Consider the following 15355-nt stretch of genomic DNA (forward strand, 5'->3'; position numbering starts at 1 on the left):
GCTGCACAGGCGGCAGATGTGGTGTCAATTTGAGCTACTGAGATAAATAATTTACTATGACTTCTAGTAAGGGGGTTTTAAATGTGACACACTAATAAACTAATAATTATAACTAACAAACATGGCAAAAATGTATTTAATTGTTGAATGTTGCATTTTATAAATATAATTTTTTATTACATTTTACCAGAGAATTGTACCAGAAAATGAAACTATGCACCCGTTAAGTGTAGAAACTGTTTATTTTCTAAAATAATTGGACAAGTTTTTGTATCTTTTGTATACAAATCAAATTTGTCACAATTTAAATGCACTGTAGATCAGTAATGCAACTTTATTTGTCCCAGTGATTAATAACAAAAGTAGAATGAAGCAAAATAAATGACACAATGTCTCACAACAATACAGTGTTGATCAATTAATTATTGGTCTCTGAATCCTATTCTAAACAACTATCTAAACAATAAAGTGCTTAAGAATTCGAAGACACATTCGAAGTCCTAAAAGAGTAAACACAGATTATTTTTAATCAATTGAATAAACAATAAAACAGACCAGAAAGATTAAGGGCATTGGAATGAGTCCTATACAACTAAAATGACTAAACGCAGCAACATCTGACAACAAAATCAACAAAAGTAGTCCAGATCTTTTCACATATTATTCATTTGGTGCGACTCATTGAGAAGAACATTTCAGTGTTTAAACTCCACTGCAAGCTTCCAGATGTCTGCTGCTTTAGCCAAAGTAATTTCCTCTGGAAGAGTGTCTAGACCAGGAAAAGAAGTGATGTTCTTCTGCTCCAAATGCAATTCCATGGTGGAGCGGATGCTGTGGTGGAACACAGAAAGAGAAAGGAGGAAGGGTGTTCAGTGGTGTGGTTTAGGATCAACAGTTAGATTTGGATTCCATTGTTCTCAACACACGCATTCCTATTCTTTCCGACCAGCTGCCTGCTCAGTAGGTGACCAGAACAGGGCATACTGACAGATGGGAGCCTGGAGGGGTCAAAGTGTGCCTCTCTTGGGTCTAAAAGCCCACAGGTCTCCAGGGAATGACTAGGTCTAGGAGGTCTGCATTGTTGTGATTGAAAGTGCTCATTATGGGTAAAACTTAAAAGACCCTTATGTCAATTTTTGTTGTAGGACTTGGTATTAAATGCTATAGGGTCTTTTTAAGTGCATTTGCTTGGGATGCCAAAACATTTCCTGACTTTTTATTTTGACAATAATTACCATGAACAATGACATTAAGGTGTAAGTAATTTGGAATTGGATTGATGTTTTCAATCACAAGCCATATATCAAAATGTTCCAGTGTCATCCAGTTTTAAAATGAATTACTATTCAGATCTTTAACATACTTGACTGGCATTTTGCAGTATATTTTTGTATAATGTTTGTAGTATAACTTGTGGTTTTCAACAAAACAATTTTCAAATCAATCAATTACTTTTCCCTTCAGTGTCATAAGACCCCAATGCTTTGTTCTAGGGTCCTGATCATTCTGTAAAGGTTTATTTTCATGATAATGAATGGCTGACTGTAGTTATCCCTTATGAAATGTACATTTAAAAAGTCTGCTAATCAAATGCCTAGCATTATGTGAAAAATGGTCAGGCCATTTTTGTGGGCAGTTTGCCTTTTGTAGCCAGTTTGCCTCAATAAACCCCACTCTCACAAATGGTGAACCCAGAAGGCTGCAGTCCAGACGGCTAAAATGCAGGGGAAATAAAAAGGTAAAAAAAATAAGATCAGTTCTTACTCCCAGTGCGGAGCGAAGCCGTCTTCCACAGTGCAGTTGGTCATGAGCTGAAGGATCTCATGTAATTCCAAAGAGAAAATGTCAATATCCGTGAACCCAAGGAAAACCTTCACCTGCTTTCTTTCCTCTGAATTCAGATTATCTCTGAATTCTTTGGACAACTGCTGGAATGGATTCTATAAAATTGTAAAAGATTTCAATTAGAAAAACCGTAATACACTGGATCAATAAAGATGAAAACATCATTAGTATGTTCTGGAATGAAGCGTGGAAAAAAAAACGCCGTACTGTTGTATTTAATCAATAAGGTCCAGCTATTCAGAAGATTATGGGTTAAAAGTCTTTGAACTGTTGTTTGTGGCACACGCTCTCTTATTAAAGCTCTCCCTTGGATTTACAACCCTCGTTTGTCCACTCTCTCTGTTGTTTAGGGTCAATCAGAGGAGGTCAACAGAGGTTACTAGTAATGGGGTCAGTTTAGTGACAGGCTAAATAGCTAAGCAGAAGGGGGGTATTAGATGCCTGTACAAAGAATGCACTGTAAAAACATTCATTTTAACAGAAATCATTTATGCATATACTACCATTCAAAATTTTGGGATTTTTCTTTATATTTTTGAAAGAAGTCTCTTATGCTGAAAAAGGCTGCATCTAGTATTCAGTAAAACAGTAATATTCTGAAATATTATTAACTGTTTTCTTTTTTTGAATATATTTTAAAATTGACTTTATTCCTGAGATGACAAAGCTGAATTTTCAGCATCATTACTCCAGTCTTCAGTGTCAGACAGTTCTTCAGAAATCATCTAATATACTGATTTGCTGCTTAAGAAACATTTTTGATTAGTATCGGTTGTGCAGCTTAACATTTTTTTTTATAGAGACAGTGATGCATTTTTGTTGATAAAGTAAGAAAGAACAGCATTTATTTGAACAAGAAATGTTTCAATGTTATAAATGCCTTTACTGTCCATTTTGCTCAATTTAATGCGTCCTTACTGAATACAACTATCAATTTCTTTTAAAAAATCATACCTAGTCCAAACTTTTACACAGCAGTGTATTTTATACTAAGGCACCGGCTATTTGCACTAAGTGTAAATATTTGTTAGATGCTATTTATACTTAGTGCAAATAGTGGCAGAAACTATTTGCACCTCAGTGTATTGTAGTATATTATAAAACAACATGTAATAACATATTCAGAGTATTTTATCATATTTATTAAAATAATAAATGGATGCTGCTTTATTGGGACATTACTTGTACAGTACTTGACATTACCTTCCCTACACCTACTTCTAACCCTACCAGTTAAACACTTCATTCCCACTATTAAATACCCGTTATAGGCACTTTATTTCCTTATTTTCGTATTTTTTCATTTAAAATAAATGCTACTCTGAGCTGATACAAACCTGAGTCGCTCATTTTAAAAGCTAACGCCACCCGCCTTATTCTACATGAATAGAAGAAAACAAATGCTATAAATGTAATTCATAGTTTAGATGTAAAAAAAAAATACTATGTGATAGCTATGTATCTTAATGACATACAGTACTAATTGTCTCAAAACAACCTTCTTGTATTTTCCACATCACAGCTAAGCTGAATGTCAAATTACCTGTCCTTTCCTCATCATCTGTTCACTTTTCCAGCAGGTAAGGAGCTGCCAGGTGGCTGTGCACTGACTGAGCCGGTTCTCTTTTAAAGCCTGAAACCAAGAAGCGTGGATTCGAATTACAGAAGCACACAGGTGATAGGCACTGAGAGTAGTGGTGAAATACCTGCTTGGTTAAATTTCCTTGAAGATACTGCTTTAAATACATGCCTCACCTCAGCTATGTTACTTGAGATCTGTTGGTCCATTTTCAAAGAGTCTGTCAGATAGGACAGCAGCAGGGCCTGTGGGTCTCCTCCAGTTTTACCTAGGAAACGCAGTCCAATCTCCACGACATACACTGCATCACACACATCCGTGAATGAACGTAACATTGATCTCATGGAGCTGAGCAGAGAGCCCTTCAGAGGTTCCTGTCAATCAAATGGGAAAAATGAGGATTCCTTAAGAAGAAAAAATACTTTCATTTAAAGAAATATTCAAGTGGACTTTCAATTAAATAAAAATGTATTCATAAATAATTATATTAATTATATAATATTATATTTCTACATTAAATCACCATAAACCAGAGGCATTTTGCCTACTGATTTTGATCAAATGAATGAAGTGCAAAGAGACTGAAGAAAATTACCTGAGGTATTTTGGCTCTGACCTCATTGAGGACTTCTATAAAATTCTGATGGCGTCTTCTCAGATATTTATCAGTGTCCTGTAATACATTTTTAATTATGATTTTTTAAGTAACCAATGAATCTGGTCATATATTGAACACCAGTATGATAATAAGGTTTAAAATGTGTGGACTCACTGTTTGAATGCGTGGTTTGCTTGCAAAAAATCGTCTGCTGAGTTCTCTCTCAATAGCCTGATGATCATAGGAGCTCATTGTCTGCTGACCCTTCTTTAGTGTGTAATGGCAGTTAGCTAACACCAGAGGGAGCAAGTCCCTCTCCGGGTGACACAGGGCAAGTTGGCTCTCGGACAGTGCCGCCAATGGAACTTTATAGTCACTGACACTGTAAGTTAAAATACAACTAATTGACATGAATTAAGATGTTGAAACACATTTAGGGTGCTTCTCAAACGGAAGGCTGCATGATCCTAGAAAGGCGGCATATCTTGGCTGCCACGTCATCAAGCGTTGCTGAAGGCTATCTTAATTTGAAGGATCCTTGGGAAGCTGCCTTCCTTTTGTGTCCTTTATTCAGCTCATTTTGAAGGATGCATCAAGTATATCCTTTGGATCCTTAAATCACCCACAATCCTTTGCACACATTCCAATTCATAAAAAAAACTGATGGAAAATGAGTCGGCACTGAGCTTGTCTGAGTTCGGAAATGAAGGTATACATGTGTGACGTAGCCATGTGCATTTACTAGATCGTTTCATTCCAGAATTTAATGCTTGGGGGGCTCTGGCTTACACGTCTCCGAAAGACTGGACTAAGAAGGAAACAGCCTCACTAGGATGCAGCCTTCTGTTTGAGAAGCACCCTCCACTTATAAACATGTAAACTTATACTCTCTGATTAAAATGGTCACAACTAATACAGGTTAGAATGTGCTTATACTCTTACATATACACTATAGGATGCATTAAATTGATCAAAAGTGACAGTAAAAAAAAGTAACATTTTAAAGACATTTTCGCAAATTTAGTTTCAGTTTTAATATACTGAAAAACAGGACATATCCGGCAAAAGAGGACGTATGGTATGGTCACTCTATGTAATGGCTCCTGAAATTCAGCTTTGCCATCACAGGAACAAATGACATTTTAAAATATATTAAAATAATAATAAAAAACAGTTATTTTAAATTAACAATATTTCACAAAATGTATTTTTACAGTAATTTTAATTCAAATAAATGCAGCCTTGATGTAAAAACACATAAAAAAAACATAAAAAAATCTTACTAACCCCAAATTTTTGAACAGTACATTAATTCCCAAATACACACCTGTCTTCCTGGTGACAGAGTTTTCTTGCTTCTCGCACAAGACTGTTGTGGGTCTCAGACAGAAGATCTATGATTGCATGGAGACATGAGCCTGGTCCGCGACGACTCAGGGACAGAAACTGCCCGGAGCTTTCCTTAGTTAGGTCTTTTTCACAAAGTGCATGATCCAAACCCACTGAAGCTGAAATAATAAAACAATTCAGCAGGTTAGCCAAATTATTGTGTTTTCTACGTAGGGATGCAGAAAATATCGGTCTGTTATCCATTTTTCATTCTATACATTATATTGTTGAGCTGTTATAATGATGTCTAAATTCACTTGTAGCATTTTAATGTTTAAGCATTTATGTGTTTTAAATTTATAACCTCTAGAGGCTTACCGTTGTTGGATATTTCCATTCTGAGTTGGTTCCACACCTTCATGAAGATCTCTACTCTTTCCGACAATAACTTCTTCTGGTGGCCTATATTCAGTAACACAAATTAGAGCACACAGTAATTTTACATATATACAAAAACTTCATCAACTAGCTCTCTCCACCAGTGAGTATAAGCATGACAGACCAGCAGGAATACTGTGCAGCAGTGAAGCGATGGTGTGGGTTTGTGTTTGGGTCTCAGGGCCTGAAGGAAGCACTTTCATTAGATCAGACAACAGGGCAGCAAGAGCCGGCAAATGGATCAGTTGTCGTATGCAGTGGACCTGAAAAACACAAACACACATGTGCATAAATGCTTGGGAACATGATTAAAGACTACTTTAAACCATGTTTGCAACATCCATAATGGGATGCAAGGACCTGAATAATTATATGACTTCAGTTAACGAACCTTATTGACAAAAAGCGTAAGCAGGGCTGCTTGACTCTGGTCTATTTCCTGCGATAAGCTTTCCACCGTTAGGACAGGTGAAGGGCTCCAGAAGGCAGAGTGGTGGGTGGGGCAGTTAGTGGGGAGATTACAGATTTTTTGAGGGTTTCCCCCCATCATCTTCATCAGGGGGCTGTTAGAAAGTCGATTATCAGCTGCAATTTGCTCCTGTGCACGGCCCAACATTCTGTTCATATCCTGAAAACAGAGACAAAAGTTGACAGAAGCAAGGACATGCGGTTATATGACTTAATATTTACACTTTTAATGTATCCCCTTGATCTTTAACAGTATCAAGACTGACCTGTAAAACAGGGCTGATGACTGTTTTACACACTGTACTCTCCCACTGCTCTCTGGACTTGCGTGAAGACAGATCCACACCAGCACCTGATGTAGAGGAGGGAAAAATATCAAACATAGGTTCTCTGACTGCACAATCTTTTTTCCAGTTTTGTTACTGTCAATAACAACTAAAACTATTAAAAATAATTGAAGTAAAGCTGAAATAAAATATAAAAATATTAGATGAAAAACTTTAACATTTACTAATACATTATTCAAATCAAATGTTGTATGTGTTAACATTAATTAATGCACTGTGAATTAACATGAACAAAAAATTTACTGTATTTTCATTAACTAGCATTAACAAAGCAACAAATGTATTGCTCATTGTTAGTTCATGTTAGTCATATTAATACATTAACTAATGTTAACACATGAGACCTTGTTGTAAAGTGTTATTATAAATACTATAATAGTAAAAAATAATACTAAAATAACATTTTTTGTTACTGCTGTAAGTAAAATGCACGCAACACTGTCAAAACTTCAAGAAGGTTTAATTTTAGTCAAGATTAATATGTTTACCTGAGGTGGTCTGTAGAGACCTGCTGAAGATCAGATGAATTATAATGGCAGTGTTGTCCATGTTAAGATTCAAAGTCTTTCCAAGAACCTCCATGTCCTTCTCAAGATGTTGCCAAAGGAATTCTTCGACATCATAAACAGTTGGTTTGATCATATTTCTGATGCCCTGTGAAGAACCAAGGCCTTTAGAAAACAAAAGTGCTTTGATTCTCTAATGCTAGTGGCCCACTAACTGACTTTAAGGGCCCTTACATAGTCAACGCATCGGTACGCATACGCGTGCGCAAGGCTACACATCGCTACGCTTCGGCCGCCATTATGCGTCGATGCGTAGCCAAATGTGTCATCCTAGTTTTTGATACGCGACGCGCCGATGCACGCAATACTATGCGTTGTCGGTGGGGGCGACATTGCAAGTAATGTACATAAAAAGGTATATTATTATGTTTACAGAAGAAGAAGATTTGAATACAATGGCGGGCGAAGAGGAAAAGTTATGCGAGCTTGTTCGTATACATCCTTTGTTGCCGCCGATGTAAAATCAGCAATATGCACTCCTCTTCAGTTGCCATTTTGATCTGAATATTACGTGACTCGACTCTAGACTCTACTACCCCCTGCTGCGCGATCGGTGTATTGCATTTCACGCATCGCCGGTGACGCTTGTGTACTATGAAAAGGAGCGCGTAGCTCGCGTCGCTCGCGTTGCTTGCTCGCGTTGCTCGCGTTGACTATGTAACGGCCCTAAGTAGTTGGCATTATTTAGATAAAGTTTCCAAAAACCAAGGGAGTTAGCACATATTGCCATTAGGGTTCCTTTCAACCTTTTTACCTGTTGGTGATGAATGGCCCCTTGTAACATGGCCAGGTGAAGACATAGACGAAGGACACAAGACTGTGCTAGAGGGAGATTCCTGTTTGGGGCTTCAGATCGGTTGCCAGCCCGCCCCAGTATATGTCCTGGTAGTGTCAGGTCTGAGACTCTATTGACTTGAGTAAAACCATCCACTGGGTTATGATTGTGGCCTCCTATAGGCACTCCACAAGTGGCACAAGATGACAAAGCCACTGGTCTACCACACTAAACAGGTGGAGAGAAATAAACAATCATAATCGTTTCCCAGACTACAGTATCAATTCACTCAACTGAAAATGAAAGAAAATATACATCTCACCTCTCCCACAAAGCATGCATGACCCTTAGAACAAACTATAAGGTCGGAATGAAAAACAAATTATTTTAGTTAGGTCGCATTTAAAGAAGTATTATTATTTTCATTGGCTTCATGAGAAAGTCACACTCACGGTACATCTGCAGTTTTCTTTCCTTGAGCCACTGCTGGGCCTCACTGGTATGGTCGTCAGGCATTGTGGGTAGAAAGGCTTCCTGAGGATGAGTAGAGAAGCATGGCTATTTTAATTATCATCATGATCCGTTCAAAAACCAAAATATATATTATTCATTAAGTAGTGGTCCTTACTGTTATGTTCTGAGGTAGAGAAGCGATGTTGTAGAGGGGATTGAGCAGTCTGGTTCCACTGTAAAACACTGCGCTCGCATGCACTAGGAGCTCCAGTACAGGACGACGCTGAGCAGGTACACCTGCACTGAGTCTCAGGTTAGATCCTGGACCTCCAATCTGATTGGATAACAGAGCAGTGCAGAGCTCTCTGGCATGTCCTGAGATGTTCTCTCTAATAACGTTCTCCAAGAGACCGATCTCCTGTTCACAGAGAAGAAAATTTAGTCTGCCAGGAGTGTTTTGCCATTTTTTTTATTTTTTAAAATCTCATAAAGTCATTCATGCTCAAATGTGATACTATTACAGGTTGGATAAATTTAAAACATCAGAATGATAAATATGTGAAACTTTGTTGCAATTAGAAATGTAGTCATACTGTGTATGGATTCCAATTGATATCTGGGTAAATAAAATCATAAAACCTAACCAACACTTACCTGTGCTTGAGGATATTTAGCTCTTTCAGTTGACATGAAGCGACAGGTGACCTGCCTGAACACAGCTAGAGTCAGCAGGACGTTTTTCAGTGGGCCAGAACCACCCATTGTCTGAAAAAGGTTTTTTTAATTTTTTTTATAAAACTGTTTACACTCCAGCTCCAAGTACATTATACACCACTGTTCAGAAGTTTGGGCACAATATTTTTTTCTTTTTCTTTTTTAAAGAAAATTTTACTTTTATTCAGCAAGGATGCATTAAATTCATCAAATGTGACAATAAATACATTCTTTACTGACATTCTAAGACATTTCAAATAATGCTCTTTTTTATTTTCTATTCATCATAGAATCCTAAAAAATGCAAAACAATTTCTATAAAAATGTTAAGCAGCACAACCGTTTTCAACATTGACAATAATAAGAAATGTTAGTTGAGTATCAAATTAGCATATTAGAATGATTTATGAAGAATCATGTGACGTGGTAATGATGTAATGATGCTGAAACTTCAGCTTTGCCTTCACATAAATTAATTACATTTCAAAATAAAATAAAATAGAAAACACTTCACATACATGCATCCCTGGCAAGCATTAGGAAAAATAAAAAATATATATATCTTACCACAAACAGTTGAAAATTAGTGTAACATTATACAGTGCATCGACAAACAACTTGGTCAAATGTGTCCTTAATAAGACATCGCACATAATTTTTTACAAATAAATGTATTAATTTAAAACATATGTAGACACTGACCCGTAGAGCATCTTTGAGTCCATTTGTTGTGCCTTCCTGCAGTGCTTCTCCCACTCCATTTCTAAGAATGTGGTATGACTGACCACAACACAAAAAACGATCCACCTCTGCAGGAATCAATCTCTGTAAAAGAGAAAATAACAATTATAAATGTAAGGTATCTGGGGTAAATCATTGACTCTGTCCTGAACGCAAATAAAGCACATTCTTCCTAAAACCCAAAGTTTTTAGGATTAATGAAAATTACTGGACTTTGGTGCCAACAAGTCTGCTCCTAACACTTTTACGACCCTGGAACACTCGCCAGAGACTAACCCTGCATTCTCCCACTCACGTAGTCCAAGCTTCAAAGGAATTCCAGAGACCCCCCCCCCTGTTGGGTGGTCAATGCACGCAGATACAAACACACACACATATATTAACTTTTACTACTCTCCTCATTTAAAGACATTTACTGAGGTATATTTGATATGTTGTTATGTTTGTCGATTGCCCAGGTCCTATGAAGGGATCTATGAGTGTGTGTTAGTTTAAAACAAACTAAAAGGGCAGTTAATTATGCTTTTAATGTAACTTTGCAATATAACTCTCCTTAAATGTCTTTCTTCCTATGTTCAGAATCCTTGTGAGCTGACAAGGTCATTTATGTAATTGAACAAGCCATAAAATGTATTTTACTATGTTTTACCAGCTTTGGAGTGATTCTGAACAAATTCTGACTGATCGTAAAACCTGTGAATGCGGCCATAATTTAGCTTTGACAAGACAAAGAGAATTTTGCCGCCAAGAGTTTCGTTGAACGTCATTGGCCAGTTCGCACCTCAGAGGTGTGGACTCTAGTTATTGGCCAGTTCGCACCTCAGAGGTGTGGACTCTAGTTACTTTAAAGAGAACTGGACTCGCTCTTCCTCCCTGGTCCTCGTGTTATAATGTAACGTCTCGCCTCCGGGCGAGCTCTTCGCCTTTCTTTTATTTGTTTCTAGTTTAGTTTGTGTTTTTCAGTTGTAGATAAGTCTCTGTGTTTAATTCCAATCGACGATTGAAAAGAAAACCCCGTGACATATCTCTTCAGCAAATCCATCTACAAGGGACCTTTAAACGAGCGCGCGCTCGCTTTGAAGGAGAAACACGCGCACGTGACCACGTGACGCGCCGGACCAAGAGATACACACACGCTTCTTCACAAGCCATGCAAAGAGTTACCTGTGCAAGTATCCGTGTTTGATCACGCTTTTAAGATTTGTTGAAGTCTTGTTGTCTCTCAAAGTTCTGTTGTCTATGTGAATTTGCTATTTAGAAAGATCCTCGGGTCTTTCTAAACTCCCTCTTGCATAACTGCAACTCTCTACATTTCTTCTCTCTCTCTATCTCTATGCATTTCTCGTTCATCGATGCCTTATCATGTTTGTTTGTTTATTATGTTTGTAAATACATATATCCCATGTAACGTTTATTAACCGTATACGTAATCACCTTTATTAAATACATATATTCATTGATTGATTCTGCCTGTGCTCATACTTCAAATCACTTAAATGTTTCGATCAGCTACAAGCTTTGAAATGGTATAATACTTTAAATAGTATTGTGACAAAACAGGAAAGCTATCTTTTACGGCCGTAAAGATCGTCTTTTCCTGCGAGTCTCTTAAAGGTAATTTCTCTGTGGAAATTGATGAAGATCCATGACCAGTTTGCTGGACAAACAGAATATTCGATACTAATTAATTCCATTGAGGAGTATCCTGAGAATCTATATATTCTAGACAATTTGTATATGAATATTGAATTATAATTCGTTATGATTTGATTATTGATAAATAAAATTGATCTATCTTGCCGATCTGTATGAATAATTGATTATACATCCATTGTATTCAGTCGTTCATAACAGATTGGCAACGTAACCCCCTTTGCCGGGTGATTTTTAACATGTATTGTTATCTGGGTCAAACCCGTATCAATAGTTATTAATTTGTAATTACTAAATATTGAATACATATTCCCCAATGGCCCAAATACTTTACATAAAGATCAGCTACAATTTTTCCAAACTTAATTTTATTATATAACTGTATAATACTGTAAACACCCTAAAATCAACATAATTTTGAATGGCCATACGTGAAGGAGTAGTATCTCCGCAGGAAATATCCATTCATAATCAGTGCTGTTGATCAGTGCTTGCAGACAGTCCATGCCAGCCTGCCTGTTGAGTGCTCGAAGCAGGTAAACTCTGTACCAGTCGTTGTCACAGTATTCACACACAGCCTTCACCTGCTCCAAAAGCTTTATCTCCACTTCATCAAAATTATCTGAAAGACACCAAACACATGGAAGGATTGCACACAGTTTTGCGAATGTTATCTACTATTATTAATTTTAGCATTGCAATATAACACCCATAAATCAGTCATTACACACGGTCAGAAGACCCTCTTACTGGTTCTTTGGCTGACAGCTCTAGACAGGATACGGGCAGCAGAGTCCAAACACATTCTGAGGCGAGCCATAGACAGCAGAAACTCAGCTGGGTCATCCTGTCGGGAAGGTGTCTGTTTACGAGCCAGTCGGCTAAGGAAGCTTGAGTTGTCCTTCAGATGTCTATGATCTCCATTTAATCCAGAACAAAACAGGGAATCCTGAATAAACATACATCTGCTTTTAGAGAGATATATGCAGACTTTAGATTATAATTAATGTGGCTGAAATCAGACTACAGCCATTGGTGTAGTTCATTAAAAAAAAAATGTTTTTAGTGCATTGTTAGGCATTTGCTAAGGTACTCTGAATCTGGATGGTTGCTAATGCATAGATAGGTGGTTGCATACTGGCCCAAAACAAGAGTCAAAAGAGTCCACAGGATTTTTCCTCCATTTGGTTATCCACCAAACAAAAATCTTAAGTATGATCACACTTGATGAATCATTCATGTCCATGGTACAAAACAGATTAAGCGGTAAAGTTTAGTACTTGAGCAATAGTAAAATAGTAAAGGCTAAGCAAGCGCCATTATTGAGCAAATAAAAGACAAAAGGGTGTGATTACCTGGAAACAGTTAACAAAGAGTCGATAGAGTTCAGTTCTGTCCTCCTGGTCTAGAAGCTTGTCCTCCAGGTCTTCTAAGTACCTTTGAATATGCTTCTTCACCTGTTTGAAACTGAAGAGATTATCTTATTTAATACTGCTCTTAATAAGAATGACCAAAACTCTCAAGACAACTTTGAACAGAACAACTCACTATATACTGCATATTTAAAGACATACACAAAAGGTCACATATGCCTGGTGTGTTAACGTGTATGTATGTGTTGTCAGTATTGCAACACCTGTATTGCAGAAGGAGTTTAGGCAGCACAGAGCGCACCACAGGGCTCTGGTCAACACATTCCAAAAATGGGGTGAGCTCTCTGGTCTTATAAACATCTCCTGTAATGTTAGACATGTAAACATAAACATTAAAAAGATAACATATTATAATTAATATTATAGAACAAATCATTCTTTCTAGATCTTTGTAATGATTTGGTTGAACTTTTTCACAAAACTCAAACATCCGTTCATAGCAGTTCTCACGTTAGTAGCATATTGGAGGGGGAAATTATTATGTTTTAAACTTCGGCCTGTTTTTCACACTATTGCATGATTTCAGAAGAATTGGAATACAGAACATCGCATGGACCCCTTTTATGATATTTGAATGCTAAATTTATATCCTTTTTGAAGCTTGAAAGCTCCAGTCCTTATTCATTGTACAGAAATTTAATTTTGAGATGGAAAATTCCACAAGGAAATTCACCCACCTTGAGCCAAGATGAGGAGAGAGAAAAGCAGTTCCACCAGGTCTTCTGTGGGGTCTTGATCATCAGTCAGACAGAAGCGAGAAACCACCTCCAGGAAAAATGTGTTACAGCATTTTCTTATCTCTCTATGCTGCTTCAGGGCTAAGCTGTAACAGACAAAACTCAGACTTTACAGACTATATATTTATCAGAGGTTACCAAGAACAAGGAATTAAACTCACTCTATGGTTGTGGAGACAATGGGCCGGTAATTGTTCGATAGAGGTGCCCTGCACTTGGGACAGTACTTCGCTTCTTCTCTCTCTGTGGATCTCCTCAGACAGGACAGACAAAACACATGCTCACAAGGTAGAGAAGTGGGCTCTGACAGATCTAACAGACACAGAGAGCACTTCAAACCATATCTGTGAAGAAAGAGTATACAGAAATAAACTTTATAAAATATAAGGGTTATAAATCATTCAGTAATGCTTAGTCAAGTAAAATGCAGATTTAAAATAAATAAAATCCAACATATCAAAGTGTACCGCAGTTCTCTGATGATGGACTCATCATGGTAATCATTGAGTATGCGGATGATTTTCTTAAGATTGTCTGTGGTCCTCAAATCAGGAGACCCTTCCATTAGCTGTGAGAAAGGAAATATAAGCACCATATATGCTAAGGACTTTTAGGGTTTTAAACTCAATTTGTCACTTTAACTTAGCATCTATCCTGAGAAAATTTGCTATAAGCACTCACATTTTACTACAGCAAAAATGGCTTCAATGTCTAGTGCAAAAGTAATAAACAGAGCAGACAATAAGCCTAGACTCACCCCATGGAACTGACTGCAGTGTTTCAGAGTCAGTGCTTTTATCCGCTCATCTCCAACTTTCATTTTGATGACCACCTTTTCAATGAAAGCAGCCAGTAGCAGCAACCCCTGCCACACTGACCTAAGGAAATAAAAAATAAAAACATTTTTACGATATGATTTGAATAAGAAATCATGACATATACAGTATATGTCACGCTATATATAAAAATCTTTGTTAATATAAAATCAAGTTTTCAAATGACCCTTTTTTTCTAATTCTGGAACATTCTTTATAACTCACTTTATAGTGTCTAGGTGTTTGAGACAGCCAGGGCTGCAGAGGGCGCTGTAGTCTGGACTAAGCACTCTCTCTAAACATGGCTGAAGTTTCTCAACTCCTTGCAAGAAGGTCCGGCATTCAAGTAGTGATGTTACGGGTAGGAGCTTTGTTTCTTCAACACAGATACCAACAGCTAGAATGTCTTCACACTGTAATGAAACAAACTCATTAGTTTAAATTTAGTAGTTTGACTGCACACTGAAGGTTATATTGCTACATAGCAGTAGTTTAAATAGGCACTGAAATCAAAGTCACCAGCATGTGCTGACCAACTAACTAAGTTTTGCTGATGAACAGCATAACCAGACTAGCATAAACAATCCTAAATCAACATGAAAATTCATGCTACACTCCTACTCCTCACCATTTCAGGGCTTTCTCTTTTTGAGCTTTCTCGTTGGATGATGTGAACCAGCGGAGGGTTGAGCTGAAGGGTATGTGATAATGTGTCCATGCGTGGGGCGTAGATTTGGGATGCTGCAAGGATCCATGATGGAGAGAGCTCAGGAGTTACTAACATCTCCATTTGCAAAGCAAACACACAACCCAGCACTGCGGTATGAAAGACCTGCAAAAAAGACATACATGCACACCCAAAGA

At 37.4% G+C, this 15355-nt stretch overlaps 1 protein-coding gene across 1 annotated transcript in view; it reads right to left on the reverse strand.

The window, feature by feature from the left end:
- Positions 1–223: 223 nt before the first annotated feature.
- The window catches only part of rnf213b (ring finger protein 213b), a 38062-nt gene continuing 22930 nt past the window's right edge, over positions 224–15355 (reverse strand). The window contains exons 36-63 of the mRNA XM_056233680.1: positions 15120–15323; positions 14717–14904; positions 14434–14554; positions 14144–14244; positions 13838–14020; positions 13617–13762; positions 13143–13242; positions 12862–12973; positions 12257–12455; positions 11938–12128; positions 9815–9937; positions 9053–9163; positions 8574–8816; positions 8398–8479; positions 8268–8302; positions 7925–8173; positions 7093–7258; positions 6524–6609; positions 6181–6417; positions 5914–6052; positions 5730–5813; positions 5350–5530; positions 4197–4404; positions 4020–4097; positions 3601–3798; positions 3389–3478; positions 1765–1940; positions 224–831 (exon numbers count right to left, since the gene is read on the reverse strand). Of these exons, the coding sequence (XP_056089655.1) occupies positions 696–831; positions 1765–1940; positions 3389–3478; positions 3601–3798; positions 4020–4097; positions 4197–4404; positions 5350–5530; positions 5730–5813; positions 5914–6052; positions 6181–6417; positions 6524–6609; positions 7093–7258; positions 7925–8173; positions 8268–8302; positions 8398–8479; positions 8574–8816; positions 9053–9163; positions 9815–9937; positions 11938–12128; positions 12257–12455; positions 12862–12973; positions 13143–13242; positions 13617–13762; positions 13838–14020; positions 14144–14244; positions 14434–14554; positions 14717–14904; positions 15120–15323 (4167 nt within the window). The 3' untranslated portion in view covers positions 224–695. The remainder of the gene's footprint in view (positions 832–1764; positions 1941–3388; positions 3479–3600; positions 3799–4019; positions 4098–4196; positions 4405–5349; positions 5531–5729; positions 5814–5913; positions 6053–6180; positions 6418–6523; positions 6610–7092; positions 7259–7924; positions 8174–8267; positions 8303–8397; positions 8480–8573; positions 8817–9052; positions 9164–9814; positions 9938–11937; positions 12129–12256; positions 12456–12861; positions 12974–13142; positions 13243–13616; positions 13763–13837; positions 14021–14143; positions 14245–14433; positions 14555–14716; positions 14905–15119; positions 15324–15355) is intronic.

This window comes from Rhinichthys klamathensis, unplaced genomic scaffold (assembly GCF_029890125.1).
Source record: "Rhinichthys klamathensis goyatoka isolate OS25496 unplaced genomic scaffold, OSU_Roscu_1.1 h1tg000376l_1, whole genome shotgun sequence".
NCBI lineage: Eukaryota > Metazoa > Chordata > Actinopteri > Cypriniformes > Leuciscidae > Rhinichthys > Rhinichthys klamathensis.